Raw genomic sequence first — 19,312 nt, 5'->3', positions numbered from 1 at the left:
GACAAAGATAAAAATTGTGTTAGATGTATAATTATTTATGTATTTTTGTTTATCAATGAAAAATTTAGAAATATATATGTAGCTGCATGATATGATATTTTATACTATCAAAAGTCTAATATTCAAATTTTGTTGACCGAAAATTAAAAAAGAATTAGTATAAGATAAACAAAAATAAGGGCCTATATAAAATGTATAAAGAAAAAATATTTAAGTAATTACGTTTAATTTAGTAAGAAAATTTGTTTGGAATAAACAATTTTATAACTATCTGGCTAGAAAAATATGTATAGAAGCATATATATTTTGTTTTAATAAATTTATTTTTAATTTTAGATTGTAAATCATAAATTTTTAATATAAATTCTAAAATAAAATTAATTAATATTGACTAACTAAAAATTAATTCTTTATATTTTCTTGTCTCATTTTAATTAATTACATATAGTGTATTAAGATATGGTTAGTGTCGCTATTTTTGTTAGAAATCGTGAGGGAAAAGAAAATGTGGGCACATATTATGTGGCATTACCTATAAATAACCCATCTTGGATCATTAATCTCCATATCATATCACAAAACTAATTAACACATTAACCAAAAACCCCGAAGCATTTTCCCTCAACAAAGCTTGTCCCTAATATTAGTAATATGGCAAGGTCAATTTTCCCTAAGGTAGCATGCATGGCCATCATCATGATGATGATGTGCATGATTATGGATCTGATTTCACTTACCCAAGCTGGTCCATCATGTGGGAATGTTCAAGATGCTTTGTCATCATGCATTCCATACGTTACTGGAATTGACAATAATGTCCCTGGAGCATGTTGTAATGGGATCAAGAAGGTGAACAGCCAATCCAAGACCACACAAGATCGTAGATCTGTTTGCAAGTGCATCAAAACCACTGCTCATAGCATTAAGAAGTTAAACATTCACAAGCTTGCTGGGCTCCCTGCAAAGTGTGGAGTTAACTTGCCTTACAAGTTATCTCCCTCTATTGATTGCAACAGGTAATACAAACACTACTCTACTTTAATTTTCATCCTAATTATATGTATACGATATCAGAGATATAACCATTAATGTTATATTTTTTTATTAATTTAAACTTTTAAAATAAATAATTTTATTATATGCAAACATCATATATATATATATATAATAAGATTTGATGAAGTCATTTGATCCATATATAGCGAATATTATTTAATAGAATAAGACTTTATATATGCATGCAACTCTAATGTGTAATTGGCTTGCATATATTAGTAGTTCTTATATGTAAGCATCATTTTGTCACAATTGCTTCCACCAGATTTTATTATTCACACTTTAACTAATGGTATATTTAACACGTAATTGGAATATTTATCATGTTTGTTTTAAAGATATCATAATAGTTACTTAGTTTGGTTTTTAAAAAAATAATTTTTTTTGCAACAAAAAAATTATTGTCATTGAGTATAATTAACAAAATAATTTTGATGAAAAATATAAATATTTGGTAATAAATAAAAAAATTATAATGATTTTTTACAACAAATTCTAATACATTGATATACAATAACCTTTTTTATTGCAAAAAAATCTATTGTGGCAAATTAAAGTGATATTTATAGCATTTTTTTCTTTGTAAAAAATATCTTTTAGTGTAACTTTAAAGTGAGTTATAAATAATGTACCAAATAGAATGGAAAGGGTATTATCTAAAGAATATATTATAATGATTCATGTAATTTTAGTAGAAGTGTGAATCTGATAATTTTTATTATTATAATATTACAAGAAACGTATTAACCTTAAAATCATTATTGTGTATTGCAGGATTAATTAAGTGAGCATCCTCACTTGTGATCTATATATCTGTGCGTTGTTTGTGGGAGCAACAACTAGCACTAGAGATATAAATAAGTTGCTTAATTATCCATATTCCTATATAGAGAATAAATATGTGGATATAGTAGTGAGATCCATCATGTAATCTAGTGTTCTATAAGTTGAAAATAGTGAAACTATAATTATAAGAGAGAATTAAGACGTGGGATATTAATATTATATTAGTTGAAAGAAAATAATATATATAGAATCTATTATATGTTTCCACGTACAATACTATTATATTGTCTTTATTTCCTAAATTATTTATTAGTTTAATATTAATAATAATTAATTATAATAAAAGTACATTAAGAGTACATAAAGCTAATTACAAAATAATTTTTTAATTAATCAATCAGGTTACCAATGAAGCAGATTGAGTTAATTCTAACTGCCACAAAAGATGAGCAACATACAAGTAGAAGTTTAATCATTCACACCCCAAACTACACAGATTTTCTATGGAACTAATGAAATCATGGTTCAAAGGAGCACATATTTCATACCCTTTTAATCAAACATTTCTCAAATATGGTACATGTCCAAACATTTTTTTGTTTTCCTCCAAAATTGAATTCTATCTCCATCACAGCACTTTCAAAGGTTAGAAAGGATGATGCCAATCACTTTCGAGTCTTTGCCTATTTGAGTTAGTTCGTGTTAAATGAGGTGCCTCTTCTTAATTATCAAGTTCATCTTCTTCGTCAGAGGAAAGAAGGAATGAACCATCCATGCTTTGAACCCTTCGTTGACGCATCTTTTCAATGTGATTTTTAGAAGATTAGCTTCAAGCATTTCCAGCACGAGATTTCTACTACTAAAGTTTCTCTCATCAAGAATCACAGTTGTTTTTCTCCTCACGAAAAAGGCAATGCCATTGTATAGAATAACCAGTCTCTATGATAAAATTTCAAAGCACCAAAACAGAGGTGTAAAGCTTGCTCACCAATGTCAAGAGACTTGAACCAAGAAATAAGTCAAGAAGATCGAAAAGGATAGGAAGATAATATTTAAGATGGACAGGCATAGCAGGCCACCCGTCTTGAAGCTCGCGATAATTATTTTCAACCACCTTCAAGCATCAATGCCTTATTGGAGCAGAAAATGCAGCAACAAGGTACACAGATGAAACCGCAAAAACGATGAAAGAAGGAATGAGCACAATCATCCAATAATAATCAGCGATCAACGCAGAACGTCTACCTGCCACGTTGAAGCTTCAGATCAACCTAGAACGGCCTCTTCCCACTGCTACCGGAAAACAGGATTCTCAAGTTGATAACCGTGTAAAGGAAGATTGCAACAACAATAACAGTCTCAATAGAAACCACTACAGGCCTCTGAATCTTGCCCCATGCTTTTTCTTCTGAGACTCTTGTACTCACGCTTCGGCATGAATGCCTAGCGGAGAGCGTGGCCGATGATCGCCATCGACGCGAGGAGGTATGCTCCAAAAATACTTTGAAAACTCTCTTCACCTGGCAAGATTGGAATTCTTGATTTCTAGGGTTTCAGAAACGCTCTATTGTCGGTTCCTTGAACCTTAACATTACGATGTGCGGAAAACGAAATCGGTATAATCGTTATGGCGATAAAAGAAGTTTTTGATCGTCGAAAATTTCAAGATTTAATCTGGAGTTTTGAATTAATAGAATGAGAGCTGAAGTTAAGCCTGAAGAAGACGACAAAGATTTAGTAGATTATGCGCTAATGGAACTACTTTTGTAAGTTTTGCTACCAACTTTTTTTAGTATGACCCTGATTTATTGCTAGTTTTGTTTGAATAAACTACTCTTTCTCATTTTACAAATTTTAAAAAATATATATTTTATGATTAACCTTATCTATTTTTTATGTACTCATATTATCATTGATATTAAACTAATAAAAAAATAATTTAAATAACAATCTTCCTTCATACTTAATTAGCTTACAAATATTTGCTTCTTCTTTGTTAGAAAATTTTATGTTGTATTGTCAGTTGCAATGATTTTGAATTGTTTATGTTAAATTAGATATATTTTTGTTTTCGGCTTTGGTACTCACATCTTAAAGAAGGCCTCCCTTCCTTGCTTTAAATAAAAAAAAGGGAAAAACAATTGCTCTAGAAAAATAGGATATTTTAAACTTGCATGATATTGAAAATTATGACTTGTTTTCAACGTGGGAAAATGACCTTAATTTACTGAGCCGAAGAACTTAAATCAAATTATATCATGATGAGAAGTAAGACTATGTATAAACTAAAGAGCATTGTTAATAAGAAACTAATACTATAGCAGTCAATTTTAGCTAAGATTATAATATGTTGTTAAATAAATTTATTATGAAGTCCATTAAAAATAAATTTTTATTGAGTTTAAATTTTGGATATTTTTTCTAATTGAAATTTAATTTTTTGTTTTAATTTTAGTGTTTTTTTTCTGTGTTAAATATTAGTTACAATATTGGCTATGTAAAGTTGAATTTTAGAATTTTCTCTAAATTAAATTGTCTTAGATGCTTTAGTATGTTCTATGTAACTTCATCATTCAAAGATGCTTTACTAATTATTCTATTTGTTTTAAAATAATTACCGTTTTAACTTTTTTTGGTATATTAAAAAATTAATACATTTATTAAATAGAGAATAGGTTTAGATATATTAATGGTTTTAATATATAAAAGAAAATTAAAACAATAATTATTTTGAAATGGAGGGAATATCCATTCTTTTAACCACTCTTTCTCATTCTCAATTTATGTCATATAACAATCAAATAAATAAAAGCATTAATAGAAAATACGTAGTACTAGTGTAAATACAGATATGTGTAGTAATAAAAATTTTTCCTTGTACACATGTATTTTGTTAATATATACATTTTCAATAACATACAGTACACAGTACACACAGGTACAGATCTTGGAATGAAAGAATATAGAAATTGACACTAACATTTGAGCACATGAAACTACATGCATATGAGTAGTGGTAATGGAGCAAGCAAGACATTCAGAATTTTAAGAAAGAAGAAGTGAGTGCTTTTTAATGTATTATGTTAGGCATAGATGTTTTTATCTTTATTAATACACGCGAACTATTTTAATATTAAAATAAATATAATCTTCACAGAAAAAAAATATATTATTAAAGGACTAACTTGATTTCCGGTATTTACTTTAAATAACTTGAGATCATATGATCTGGTTTTATTTTCTTATATTGATTACCAACCTCAAGTTTTGTCCTAATAATAACTGCTATATATAGGTTCTTAAAAAGTTTAAAACTTCGGTATCATGAGATAATGATTGAATTAAATTAACTAAATTATTTTATTTTATTTCTGGCCGAACCACGTTAACCATGTAACCCATGTTCTGATCTGTATTTAATTTATGTTTACTCAAGTAGCTAACTTTTTCTGTTTTTATCTTCTTTCTTATTAAGCTATGATCCATTTTTTGGGACAAAACAAAAAAAGAAAAGGACGATCTATATTGAATATTATAATATATGAACGAACTTTGCATTAGGAAAGCTTTAAACTTATTAGGAAATATTTTGTTAATGAGTATCCAAAAATAATTATCTACATTTTAAAATCATTAATTAAAGAATGACTTACGTATGGTGCTCATTTGTACAAAGTACAAACTACAGGGTACTTAAGAAAAGAGTTGTGGACCATGACAAAACATTAATACAGGTAGTTTGTATTTTTTGGTTTTCTACGAAAATTTTCAAGTCCATAGATCAAAGACTAATCTATGATACTAAGTTTCATGCACAAACCCCTACATTTGTTTAAACGAATTAGTGAACTAACTATTAGGTCATTTCAACTTAATTACAGATAGTATATTTTTGGTCGAACATAAAAATAGAATAAATTCCCACAGGTAGCATATAACTTGAATGCGTGTGAACATAGTTGTAGTATATACTTGACTATGAAAGATAGACATTAAAGAACAGATAGGTTTCGAGAAAAATGGATTCTCTCTATTTTTTTTAACAATTATGGGAGTAAAGTGTAATTTCTCACTATTAATTGTTATAAGTGGGACCAAAAAAAATATGAGAGAGAATGCATTGAAGGGTTATAAATCACACTTTACTTCCTTAATTTTTTTTCAACAATTGAAAGAATCCATTCCCATTCTGGAGTGGGAGCAATGTCTAACTCCCATATTGGGTCTAAAATAGTACCCAACCCAAAAATGACTTTTTTGAGACATATTAATTCATAAAACAGGAGTGTTAGGGACCAACACTTTTGTTAAATTCTGCCCAATACTTAACTATCAAAAGAAAATTGAATGATTTTACACTATTAGATACAATCTCACACTATTAAAAACATTATTAATGACTAAAAATAAACCACAAAATTTGCTGATCTCCTAGACTTTCTCATCATACAAAATGTAATTTAAATTATATTTACGTAGAATTTTGTGTCTATGCCACGTAGATTTATTTAAATCCTTCCTAAATTTTTCTTTTGAAACATTATAAATAAAGTGCTTATTAACATATATTAAAAGTATTCTATCCACCCTAATCTTTTTACCTCTTAAATTATTACTGATTTGAATATTAGAGTCTCGTAGATACATCCTACTGCGGTAAAAAAGCTAAAATGGAGCAAGGAGATCAACTTCAACCTTGTGTCCCAATCCTACTAAACAGTTCTAGATTCTACTAATTTATGTTCTACGATTATGAGAGGTAATCATAATCTCAACTCTAAGTCAAACTTCACAGTGCAAAGGATGAATTCAAGTACAAAATGAGAGTTAATAACACGAGCCACATCTGAAGCTTTGTTTCTTGGAGGTGCGGATAAGATTATTCCATTGGTGCATTCATGGCTACACAACCTATGAGCAAGTTAGCATTTGGGTTTTTAAGTATTTCAAAAACAATATCAATAGATTAGCATGCAAATACTAAGGTTAAGCATAGTATATGTACCTTCTCTCATGTGAAGGACAAAAATTGAAATCTCAAACCTTGAGCAGCACCAATCAGAGTTAAATAAGCTGCTATATTCATTGTGTTGTTGGGTTTTTCTCTCTTTTGTGAGGCCCAAGTCCAACATTTTGAGGCTGTCTCTTCCACCCATTGTGCTACAACCCTAATTCAGATTTTTGGGGGTCATTGAGAGTGAGAGAGAGTAGCCACCAAGTGAGAGAGAAAGGAAAAAACAGAATTTTCATTTTTGTCAAAAGCAGTAAATTTCAAATGGCAGTTTCTCAGTTGTTCACCGTTGGATCGGCTTGAAATTTAAACTGCGTGTTTCTATCATCTTGTTCTTCATTCTGGTTGGTGAAGATGTTGATTGGAGATTTTCAGTGAGAGAAATTGGCTTCACAAGAGAGAAATTAGGTTTCCCATTTTTACACAGAGCAGCAATTTTGGAACGGCAGTTTCTCATTCTTTCACCGTTGGATCGACGTGAAATTTAAATTGTAGATTCTTCACATCTTGTTCTTCATTCTGGACGGTAAAGATTTTAATTGGAGGTATGAAGAGGAAGAAATTGGCTTCGACAACAGCTCTATTTTTTTGGGTATATTTCATCTTCTTGCTTTTCATTTGTGAGCTTTGGTGCTTTGATATTTTGGATGGTTATATGCACATTTTTGTACTTTGTTTGAGACTCTCTTGTATCTCATTTGATTATAGTGGAGCTATTTCATTGGTCTGGACGACTCGTGGTTTTTACCTTTCACACTGAGGGGGTTTTCCACGTTAAAATCTCGGTGTGTTCTTATTATTGCTTTACTTGCTATATTTGCTTGTTATAGTTGCTGCCATATTGTGTTGTGAGTGTTTCCATATTATTCTTGTGTTGGACATTTGTGTCGTTTCCGCTGCTAGGCTCTTTCATACTGGCATCAGAGCTTGTTGGTATTTTTCTGGGCTTGTGATTTTGTGAACAATGGAAGCTAATACTAATACTAGTAGGATGATCACTCTTAATGGTCCTAATTATGATTTATGGAAGTCAAAAATGGAAGATTTGCTTTATGTCAAGAATTTTCATCAACCAGTTTTTGGTACAGAGAAGCCTAATGATAAATCTGATAATGATTGGACTTTGTTGCATAGACAAGTCTGTGGATATATTAGGCAGTGGGTTGACGATAATGTGTTGAACCATATTATTGGAGAGACACATGCTCGGACTCTTTGGATTAAGCTTGAACAGTTGTATGCTCGAAAAACTGGGAATAACAAGATATTTTTGATCAAGCAGTTGTTGGCTTTGAAGTATACAGATGGGACATCAATGACAGATCACTTGAATAATTTCCAAGGAATTATGAATCAGTTATCTTTCATGGGTATCAAGTTTGATGAAGAGGTTCAAGGATTGTTACTTCTTGACTCCTTACCAGACTCGTGGGAAATTCTCAGAATGTCATTGTCCAATTCTGCTCCTGATGGTGTAATCTCTATGGATCTTGCCAAGAGCATTGTTTTGAATGAAGAGATGAGAAGAAAGTCACAAGGTACATCGACTACACATTCATATGTTCTTGTTTCTGAGTCTAGGGGGAGAAGCAAAAGTCGAGGTCCTAAAGGTAGAGATCAAAGCAGAAGCAAGTCTCGAGGAAAGTATAAGAATATTGAGTGTCATCATTGTGGTCAAAAGGGACATGTGAAGAAATTTTGTTGGCAGCTAAAGAAGGAGAAAGCCAAGGCAAGTAAAGACAAGAGCACAAATAAAGATGATGGTAGCAAGGAAGACAAGGTTAATGTAACTCATGATGATTTTCTTGTTGTTGAGAAGTTTGAATCTGTTAACCTTGTTGATAATAGCACTAGTTGGGTGATTGATAGCGGTGCTTCTATTCATGTTACATCTAGGAGGGATTTGTTTACGTCTTATACTTCTGGTGATTTTGGTGATGTAAAAATAGATCATCAAGGTGTTGCAAAATGTGCCGGTGTTGGACAGGTTTGCTTGGAAACCTCCAACGGTACCAAGTTGACTTTGAAGCGTGTGAAGCATGTTCCAGATATTCGGTTGAACTTACTTTCTGTTGGTAAATTGTGTGATGAAGACTTGGATAGCTCATTCTCTCGTGATAGTTGGAAGCTCACCAAGGGTTCCATGGTTGTTGCTAGAGGTACTCGACACTCTACTCTTTATTTAACTTAAGCAAAGATTGTGAAAGATGTTGTTAATGCTGCTGAGTTTGTTGATGAAACTGATTTATGGCATAAGAGATTATGTCATATGAGTGAGAAGGGCATGAATATGTTATCTAAGAGGAATCTTTTATCTGGTTGTAAGGTTGCTTTGTAAAAGTGCAACCATTGCTTTGCTGGGAAACAGAACAGGGTTTCTTTCAAGAGCTACCCACCTTCAAGGAAGTCAGAGATACTTGACTTGGTGCATTCTGATGTATGTGGGCCGATAAAGACAAGAACACTTGGAGGGTCTATCTATTTTGTAACCTTTATTGATGATCATTCTAGGAAATTATGGGTTTACACTTTGAAGACCAAAGATCAAGTTTTGAATGTGTTCAAGCAATTTCAAGCTTCTGTTGAAAGAAAAACTGGGAAGAAGTTGAAATGCATTCGTACTGACAATGGTGGTGAGTACTCAGGTCCATTTGATGCTTATTGTAAAGAGCATGGTATAAGACATCAGAAGACTCCTCCGAAGACTCCTTAGTTGAATGGCTTGGCTGAAAGGATGAACAGAACATTGGTTGAAAGAGTTAGGTGCTTATTGTCACAGTCTGGATTGGCAAAATCCTTTTGGGGTGAAGCTTTGAGCACTGTTGTTCATGTCTTGAACCGGACACCATGTGTTTCCTTGCAATTTGAAGTGCCAGAGAAGGTATGGTCAGGTAAAGATGTTTCTTATGATCATTTAAGAGTCTTTGGATGTAAAGCTTTTGTTCATATTTCTAAAGATGAGAGATCTAAGCTTGATGTAAAGACTAGGCAATGTATTTTTATTGGCTATGGCATGGATGAGTTTGGTTACAGGTTTTATGATCCTGTTAACAAAAAGGTGATTCGGAGTAGAGATGTTGTCTTTGTTGAAGACCAAACATTGAAGGATGTTGATAATACTGAGAAGCCAATGGTTCAGCCTAGTGATGATTTTTCTGACTTGGATATTACTCCCTTTATGCCTATGGTAGAAGATGGTAGAGTTGAAGCTCAAAATAATGAGAATGATACAAGTGCAAGTGAAGATGGAACAATTGATCCGATACTTGATGAAGTTGGTGATGATGATCAAGATGAAGAACCAGCTTTGGAAATTCCTGCAAATGCACTTAGAAGGTCTACAAGAGAGCGGAAGCCTTCATCAAGGTATTCTCCACATGAGTTTGTTTTGTTGACTGATGGGGGAGAACCTAAATGTTTTGGAGAGACTGTTGAAGATGAAAGCAAAACTCAATGGCTTGAAGCTATGCAAGAATAAATGAAGTCCTTGCTTGAGAATGATACCTATGAGTTAGTGAAGCTACCGAAAGCTATGCGAGTTTTGAAGAATAAATGGGTATTCAGAATCAAGAATGAAGAACACAATTCTAAGCCTCGGTATAAGGCTAGATTGGTTGTTAGAGGTTTTAGCCAGAGAAAAGGTGTTGATTATGAGGAGATCTTTTCTCCTGTTGTGAGGATGTCATCCATTCATGCTGTGCTTGGATTAGCAGCGTCTCTTGATTTGGAGATTGAGCAAATGAATGTGAAGACAGCTTTTTTTCATGGTGATTTAGATAAGGAGATCTACATGGAGCAACCGGAGAGCTTTGTTGTTAAAGGAAAGGAAGATTTTGTGTGCAAGTTTAAGAAGAGTCTTTATGGGTTGAAGCAAGCTCCAAGACAGTGGTACAAGAAGTTTGAATCTGTTATGGGGAAGCATGGTTACCGTAAGACAACTTCAGATATCATTGTGTATTTGTGCAAAAATTTTCTGATGATGATTTTATCATTCTTTTGCTTTATGTGGATGATATTTTGATTGTGGGCAAGAATGCTTTGAGGATTAATGAGTTGAAGAAACAATTGAGCAAGTTCTTTGCTATGAAGGACTTGGGTCCTGCCAAACAAATTTTGGACATGACTATTACTCGTTATAGAGATTCCAAGAAGCTTTATTTGTCACAGGAGAAGTACATAAAAAAGGTGCTTCAAAGGTTTGGCATGAATGATGCCAAATGTGTTGCTAGTTCTTTTGCTCCTCATTTTAAGTTGAGTACCAAGCAGTGTCCAACCACTGATGAGGAGAAACAAGCCATGGATGAAATTCCTTATGCCTCAGCTGTTGGAAGCTTGATGTATGCTATGGTATGTACTAGACCAGACATTACTCATGCGGTTGGTACTGTGAGTCGTTTTCTCTCTAATCCAGGTAAAGAACATTGGAATGCTGTTAAATAGATTATGAGATATCTCAAAGGTACAACTAACTTGAGTTTGAGTTTTGGTGGTGAGAAACCTTTGCTAGTTGGCTTTACTGATGCAGACATGGCAGGAGATATTGATTCTCGAAAGTCTACTTCAGGTTATTTGGTCAAGTTTGCAGGGGGAGCTATTTCATGGCAGTCAAGGCTACAAAAGTGTGTTGCACTTTCTACCACAGAGGCAGAGTTTATTGCAGCAACTGAAGCATGTAAAGAGTTGTTGTGGATGAAGAAGTTTCTTGCAACACTTGGTTTCAAGCAAGACCGTTATGTGTTATTGTGTGATAGCCAAAGTGCTATTCATCTTGCCAAGAATTCTACTTTTCATCCAAGATCTAAACATATTGATGTTAGGTATCACTGGATACGGAATGTGTTAGATTCAAAGTTGTTGGAACTTGAGAAAGTTCACACTGATGACAATGGTGCTGATATGATGACAAAAGCATTGTCAAGAGAAAAGTTTGAAACATGTTGTTTGATCGCCGGAATGGCGAGAGCCTCCACCTAGTCGAGAAGGGGGAGATTTGTTGGGTTTTTCTCTCCTTTGTGAGGCCCAATCCCAACATTTTAAGGGTGTCTCTTGCACCCATTGTGCCGCAACCCTAATTCAGATTTTTGTGAGTCATTGAGAGTGAGAGAGAGTAGCCACCAAGTGAGAGAGAAGGGAAAAAATAGAATTCCCGTTTTTGCCCAAAGTAGTAAATTTCAAATGGCAGTTTCTCAGTTGTTCACCGTTGGATCGGCTTGAAATTTAAACTGCCTGTTCCTATCATCTTGTTCTTTATTCTGGTCGGTGGAGATGTTGATTGGAAATTTTCAGTGAGAGAAATTGGCTTCGCAAGAGAGAAATTAGGTTTCCCATTTTTACACAGAGCAGCAATTTTGGAACGGCAGTTTCTCATTCTTTCACCGTTAGATCGACGTGAAATTTGAACTGTAGATTCTTCACATCTTGTTATTCATTCTGGATGGTAAAGATTTTAATTGGAAGTCTGCAGAGGGAGAAATTGGCTTCGACAGCAGCTCTATTGTTTTGGGTATATTTCATCTTCTTGCTTTTCATTTGTGAGCTTTGGTGCTTTGATTTTTTGGATGGTTATATGCACATTTTTGTGCTTTGTTTGAGACTCTCTTGTATCTCATTTGATTATAGTGGAGCTATTTCATTGGTCTGGACGACTCGTGGTTTTTACCTCTCACACTGAGGGGGTTTTCCATGTTAAAATCTCGGTGTGTTCTTATTATTGCTTTACTTGCTATATTTGCTTGTTATAGTTGCTGCCATATTGTGTTGTGAGTGTTTTCATATTGTTCTTGTGTTGGACATTTGTGTTGTTTCCGCTGCTAGGCTCTTTCATGTGTATCCGTTATTCCTTTCAAATAAAGACTAATATTGAGAATGCATAATCCATTGCTCATGAACAGAGTTAAATAAGCTGCTATTATGAAGTGGCAAAATGTTTGTTAAGCTCAAATTAACAACACTTACTCTTCTCAAATTCCATCTTCTGTATCTCATGCTCATGAAACACTTCCTTCACTGTCTTCAACTTCATGAATCCACATCAGTCTCTAAAGCTTCTGTTCCCAATGTCTCATGGCTTGCATATTTGAACATGAAGTGGTAGCCATGACTATGAGAGCAGCTCTTAATTATGTCTCTGGAGTTCCATCTCTGTTGTCATTGATCTCATAATTGATAAAAAAGAAACTTCTTCAAAAGGATTCATATTTGAGATGATAGTTAACTGCCTAATCAAGTAATCATAGTTATTCTTGGGGCAAGGATATCACATCTCAATCTTTGAAAATGATAATGATAATGAAAATAGAAAAGAAGAGTAGCGTTTTCTTATACCAACAGAAACAAAATAAAACTGTCTGGGCTGGAATTCACACTTTTTTTTTGTTGCTCACGGTATCTCCCAACTTAATAGGCCAAGAACTAATCCGTCGCGAATTGGAGCTCCATTTAAGGGTTTGTTCGAACTCCCGACACTTGTTTAAGCGAATCAATGAGCTGACTACTCGATTAACTCAAATTAGTTAAATTCACACTTGTTACATGGCCCATTTTAGAATACAGAAATAACTTTCAATCATCAAATTGGATTCTTAAGACTTTACATATATTTGAGTCCGGTTTTCAATATTACAGAAATAGCTAGTTCAAAGGATTTATATCTCATAATTATTGTTTCAATTCCGGCTAGGAAACAAATTTTGAATTTGAAAAATAATTTAAAATTAATAATTATTAATTGAGTTGTTCAATTCTTGACTGATTAGATATTTGATTTTCTATACTTTTTCTTTATATACAATCAATATTTTTTTAGAAAAAAAAATGAATTTTAATGGTATCCTTACAAGACGTTTTTGGATGGAGAGAACTATTCATTCACCTCTTTAACCAAAGATTTTAACAACTCTTGAACTTATATCATAAAGAGGTTGTCCATCATCCTATTTACCTATTTATAATATCCATAATTATTACACATGTATTTAAGTATGTATAATATTTATAATTTTATACATATAATATTTATAATATCTATAATTTTATATATACATCATCCATTTAAATGATCAAATAATACAACATTATGTATAAATTAAACAAAAAAAGTGTTTCTAAGGAGTGTATATTAAAAAACTAAAATGTGGTTAACCAGTTAAAAAAATATAATCACATTTTGGTTAACTAATTTAATAAAACAATTTTAAAAATTATATCCATATTTTTTAAATTGGTTACACAAAATCAAATTTAAAAAATCAATTTTTAACCGATTAACCAAAACTAAAACTAAATTTTAATTTTAATTTTAATTTTTTAGATTAAAAATTTAATTTTCAAATAATAGTTTTTTTAGAAAATCGGATTTTTGTCCAAAAACCTGTTTTATTTTTCTAAAAACCAATTTTTCTATTAAAAAATCAGTTAGTTTTTTAAAATTGATTTTTATTTTTATAACCGATTAAAAATCGACTTTTAAATTTTATAACTGATTAATAACTAGATTTATCATATAAAATCAATTTAGTTCATTAACGAAAATTAAATTTTTGGTTAACCAAAAAACAAGTTTAATTTTTAAATTAACCAAACCATATACAAGTGTACAACCCTTTTTATAATTGAATTTATAAAAGGTTATAGTTAAAAAAAAGCATACAAACACATAAAAGAAAATGTAATTCAAAATCTAAATAGAAACAATAAATAATTGTATGTTATTAATTTTAGGCACATAGAAATTTAAATTAATAATAAGAACTGAAAAAATAAAAATATAATTTTTTTTGTGACTTAAAAAATAAAAGTACAATGAAATTGAAAGAATAAATACTAAAATAAATTAAAAATAATATTCTTTTCTTTTTTTTTTTGTTCTCCCTCAATCCTCATTATCACTATCATCATTCATGTCTTTTTTTTCCTAAATCAATATAGTTCATTCGACTTGTTAGCTGCAGTTTTTTCCACCGACAACTATTCATATTAATGCATCTATCGCGTCTCTTGAAAACATAATTAATTTTATCTTTTACTAAATATAGGAGAATTTGTGTTATGAATGTATGCTTTCAAGATTTGTAATCTTTGATTTTGATATTTTAAAATGTTTTATGTTGGTTGTGCTTTGAAAATTATGATTTTTATTTGAAAAAATTGAATAGTTATAGATATAATAGTCAATAGAAAAGAATATAAATAAAAATATTTTTGAATGTAACTGCACAGAATCCGAGACTTTGGTGTAATTAATTGAATCAATCATTATGACAAAAAAAATACATTAGGTTATTAAAAATATCTCCACATCAGCTAACAAGTTGAATTAACTCGAACTCCACATCAATTTTTGTGTCATAAACAATAAATAGAAATTCAAAATATCTTTTTCTTCTTTATTAGAAGAAACTAATTTTAGTTTCTATTGTAATCTCACTTAATTAATTAATTAAAATTAATATAATTATTATTTTTTATAATAATATTATTAAAATTTATAAATTTAAAAATAAATTAAATATTTATTTAGAGAAATTAATGATACAATACAAAATTTTCTTCTCTTAATTGAAGTAATTAATATAAATTATTAATTGAATAAATATATAATTATTTAATATAATTAATTATTATAATTATTAATAAATTAAATACAATTTAATTATTTAATGTAATTATTTAATTAATTATTATTTAAATGATTTTATTAGATAATTAATATAAATTAAATTAAATAAAAATATAATTATTTATTAATTATGAATATAATTATTTATTTTTATAATAACTTGTCACTTATCAAGTTATTATTAGATGATGAAAGTCCTGTTTATAGGGATTCTCTTCTCTTAAAAATCAAGGGAAACTCATTTTTTTTCTTCTTCAATGGTGAGCCTCTACTTTTGTAGGGACTCATATTTTGCCCATTAGAGATGCTCTTATGGAATATGATAGCACACTCTTTTAAATAAGAGTGTTATTTAAAATATCAATCCCACTATGTTATCAACAGTATTTCTGTCAACTTTTACCAACTCTTGTTTATAATTGTATTTAATAAAAGTGTCTTTGTAGATGTGTCTAATAAAAATGTCTTTTTTATGGTTGTGTATAATGAAAGTGCCTTTATATATGTATTTTCTGGATGTGTCTTTTTATACATGTATCTAAAATATAATAATTAATTATTGTTGATAATAAGTTGGCAGATATAATATTAGTACCCTATATTTTTCCTTAAAATATATATTTTCTTATTGTTAATGAGTTTTGTTTGCTTAACACTTATCAGTATATAACTATATATATGTGATTAATAATTGTCATGATATGAACTCAAAAATAGGGAAGAGAGGTAGAGAGCTGAGGAGACTTAATTAACCAAATAAAAGCAGCTTCATTGATTGATAGAGGTAGTTGGAAGTTGAAACAAGTAACAACTCCATATGCATAAACATTAAAAAAAAAAAAAAAAAGAAGAAAGAGAGAATCCATTCCCAGCTCATACAAAGACTACAAGAGGAGAGGGGCATATATATAAGTATATAGCCCTCATCATCACCCTCATGTTTATTCTCATTAATTAATAATTAATATAAGCTGCTCTCACATAACTATTTGTGTCCAGTGCTGGCTAGAGCCACCTTCTTCATCTTCCTCTCCTCAGAACTTAATGCTGTAACATCGCAACATATATAAAAAAAATGAATTAAGATATTCAATTTTACATGGCCAAAATAATAGTTGATTTATTTTTTCTTAAATATATATATGTTTATTAACATCTTCAAATTAGTTTTCATAGTGAGAAAATCCTAAAATAAACATATTGTAACAGCATAACAATGAGTAACAATAAAAAATATATTCCAAAAATATCATAATTTTTTAACAAAAAATTAGAAAGAACTTAATTAAAAATTTTATCTAATACAAAAATTTAATTACAAATAAACTTTCAAACTATAATGAAACCTGATTAAAAATTTGAGAAAAAAACTAGCAGGTAATTTATATAATCCAATTTTTTATTAAAAGGATTAGACATATTATAAGAAATATTAATACACTTATTATAAGCATGATATAGCAAGATTAGAATAAAAGAGAAGAGAGCACCGATAGCTAACTATTTGTCCTTAAATAAATAATCCACGGGCAAAATTATTATATTATATTTTAAATCAATATAATTTATACTCATATATATTTATTAAAATTTATTTTCATAAATTAATAAAATTTATTTATTAAAAATAATTTGATATTTACACCGATTAAATGCTAAGTAAAATTACTAAAAGTTGCTGACGGTTAAGAGTTAACATTAATAGTAATACTAATTATTGAAGGTTGCATTAGATATGTTTGAAAACCAAAAATTAAGAAATAAATAAAAAAGGAAAGAGAGTGAAAGTTAGAAACATACGTAGCACAGTTGGTGGAGGTGCTGATCTTGTAAGGAATGCTGACACCGCATCTTCCAGGGAGGGCGGCGGCGTTGCCTTGGTTGAGGCCACGAAGGGAACCGGCAGCGGCTTTGAGGCAGTTACAGGCGGCCTGGCGGTCTGCGGTGGTTCTTAAAGCACCGAGAAGGCCTCTAACTCCGCTGCAACAAGCCGGAGGAGGAGCTCCACCCTTTGTGAGGAAAGGGATGCATGGTGCTAGGGCACTGTTCACTTGGCCACATGATATGGCATTCACCATTGGTGCTCCCACCATGGCCATGCACACAAGCATCACAAATGCAAACTTGAGGCTTGCCATTAATTATAATATGAACAAGAAGAAGAAGAAGAAGAAGTAGTGATGTATGTGAAATAAAAGCTAAGTGTGTTTTGGAGTGTTGAAAGCTTGAATTTGGTGACCTGAAGTGGTGCAAGGTGTTCTCTTTATATAGAAGTGGGGGATCATGAGATTATGAGAGTGCTGTGGTTAATTAGTGAAAAGAATAGGAGAAATCAATGGGGAAAGAGACACTATCATTCAAAATTATCTTATTTAATTTATTTTTATTGTTTATGGTGTTTTTTCATTTTTGATAAGTCAATGATTAATTTATTGTATTTTTTAGTTCGATAAGTCATTGATTAATTTGTTATGGATATGAGTTTTATTTAAAAGTTTATTATCAAGAACTAATAAAACATTACATGCACAAGTTGAGATTTGAATCTCACGCTTACTTAAACGAAAAAGTGAATTGACCACTCGACCAACTCGAATTAATTACTTTATTTAACGATAATATTAGAAAAAAAAATTTAGAACTTACTTTATTTAACCATTATTAATTGTTACAATATTTATTACATCAATATTATATATTTATTTTAATAATAATTAATAAATATAAAATAAAACAACTTTTGCTTAATTTTTATTGCCTTTCAAATATTTTTTGAGTAATTTATGTCATGAAAAAAATAATTAATTATTACATGATTCTTAGAGCGTTTTAGATCAGATGGCTAGTGAAATGTTTTTTGAACATTAAAAATTTGTTAAATTTAAAAATCAAGACTATTAAAAAATATTTTAAAATTATTTTATTTAATTATTTAATTTAAGATCTATAATTGTATGTACGTAAAATTTATTATTATATATTTATTATTATCTATTTATTATAATAGTAATTCTAAGATATTTTTGTATTATTTGCCCATAAATTATTTTTTTGTCAACCGACATTCTTAATATTATGGCGCTTTATTCAATGTGACGCTAAACTGAACATTTATAAAATCCAAAAATAATACACATAAAGTGTAACAAATTAATTATAAAACCAAATTCTTAAAAGATACAGGTCCAATTACTTTTCAGCCTTCAGCTTCATAGATGTGCAATTGAAACCCGTTTTTAAGATTCAACTTACTTCATTACTTCATTGGTTATAGAATTTAGTTCAATTCACCTGGATAACATACATATTTGGAGATCAAAATAATTACACAATTGTAATATTTCCAAACAATAATTTACATTACTGTCCTATCTAATTTATGTAAATTGTTATAGGCTAAGGAGTTTTACGAATTCTCACGTAAAATTCTTTGCCTAGTAGCAAATTATGAGTGTCTCTGAGTTAATGGTAAACTGCGATAGGGGAAAAAGAATTATGCACAACTGCAGTTGAGAAAATGCTATAGCCTACAGCGATATGCTTAAACTAAATGACGTAAAACACGTTCAAGGGTAGTGGATTATGAAGACATGATTTTCCATTATAAATATCAGTTCAACGTGATTGTGAAGTAGAATGACAAAATCGTAATGTCTGATGTGGGTAGTTTTTTAACGCTTGTATAGTACACACGAAAAATTAATAAAAGCAAAAGAGATGATATAAAATTTATTGAAAAAGAGCATGAGTGTCTTTATCCATTTATCGAATAGTTTTTTGAATTCACAAATCAGTATATTACAGAAGATTGGAGTGTATGAATCCAAGTAGATGAAGAAATT

The 19,312-nt window shown here is 30.5% G+C and overlaps 2 protein-coding genes and 1 pseudogene across 2 annotated transcripts; 1 reads left to right on the top strand and 2 right to left on the bottom strand.

Annotated features, from left to right (window-relative positions):
* The first annotated feature begins 580 nt into the window (after positions 1-580).
* Positions 581-2,116, top strand: LOC112729391 (non-specific lipid-transfer protein P3). The gene is made up of 2 exons (XM_025779614.3): positions 581-1,016; positions 1,831-2,116. Exons 1-2 carry the CDS (start codon positions 652-654, stop codon positions 1,838-1,840), a joined length of 375 nt encoding a protein of 124 aa, XP_025635399.1. The 5' UTR covers positions 581-651; the 3' UTR covers positions 1,841-2,116.
* A 372-nt stretch (positions 2,117-2,488) lies between these two features.
* LOC112729389 (uncharacterized) lies at positions 2,489-3,468 on the bottom strand (annotated as a pseudogene).
* A 12,750-nt stretch (positions 3,469-16,218) lies between these two features.
* Positions 16,219-17,814, bottom strand: LOC112728155 (non-specific lipid-transfer protein 1). The gene is made up of 2 exons (XM_025778187.2): positions 17,271-17,814; positions 16,219-16,517 (listed from the first exon to the last, which is right to left on the bottom strand). The coding sequence occupies exons 1-2, from the start codon at positions 17,606-17,608 to the stop codon at positions 16,505-16,507; spliced, it is 351 nt and encodes a 116-aa protein (XP_025633972.1). The 5' UTR covers positions 17,609-17,814; the 3' UTR covers positions 16,219-16,504.
* Between the last annotated feature and the right edge of the window lie 1,498 nt (positions 17,815-19,312).

Source organism: Arachis hypogaea, chromosome 12 (genome assembly GCF_003086295.3).
Source record: "Arachis hypogaea cultivar Tifrunner chromosome 12, arahy.Tifrunner.gnm2.J5K5, whole genome shotgun sequence".
NCBI classification, from domain to species: Eukaryota; Viridiplantae; Streptophyta; class Magnoliopsida; order Fabales; family Fabaceae; genus Arachis; species Arachis hypogaea.
The sequence above is the reverse complement of the archived record's forward strand: the minus strand, read 5'-3'. Positions and strand labels throughout refer to the sequence as shown.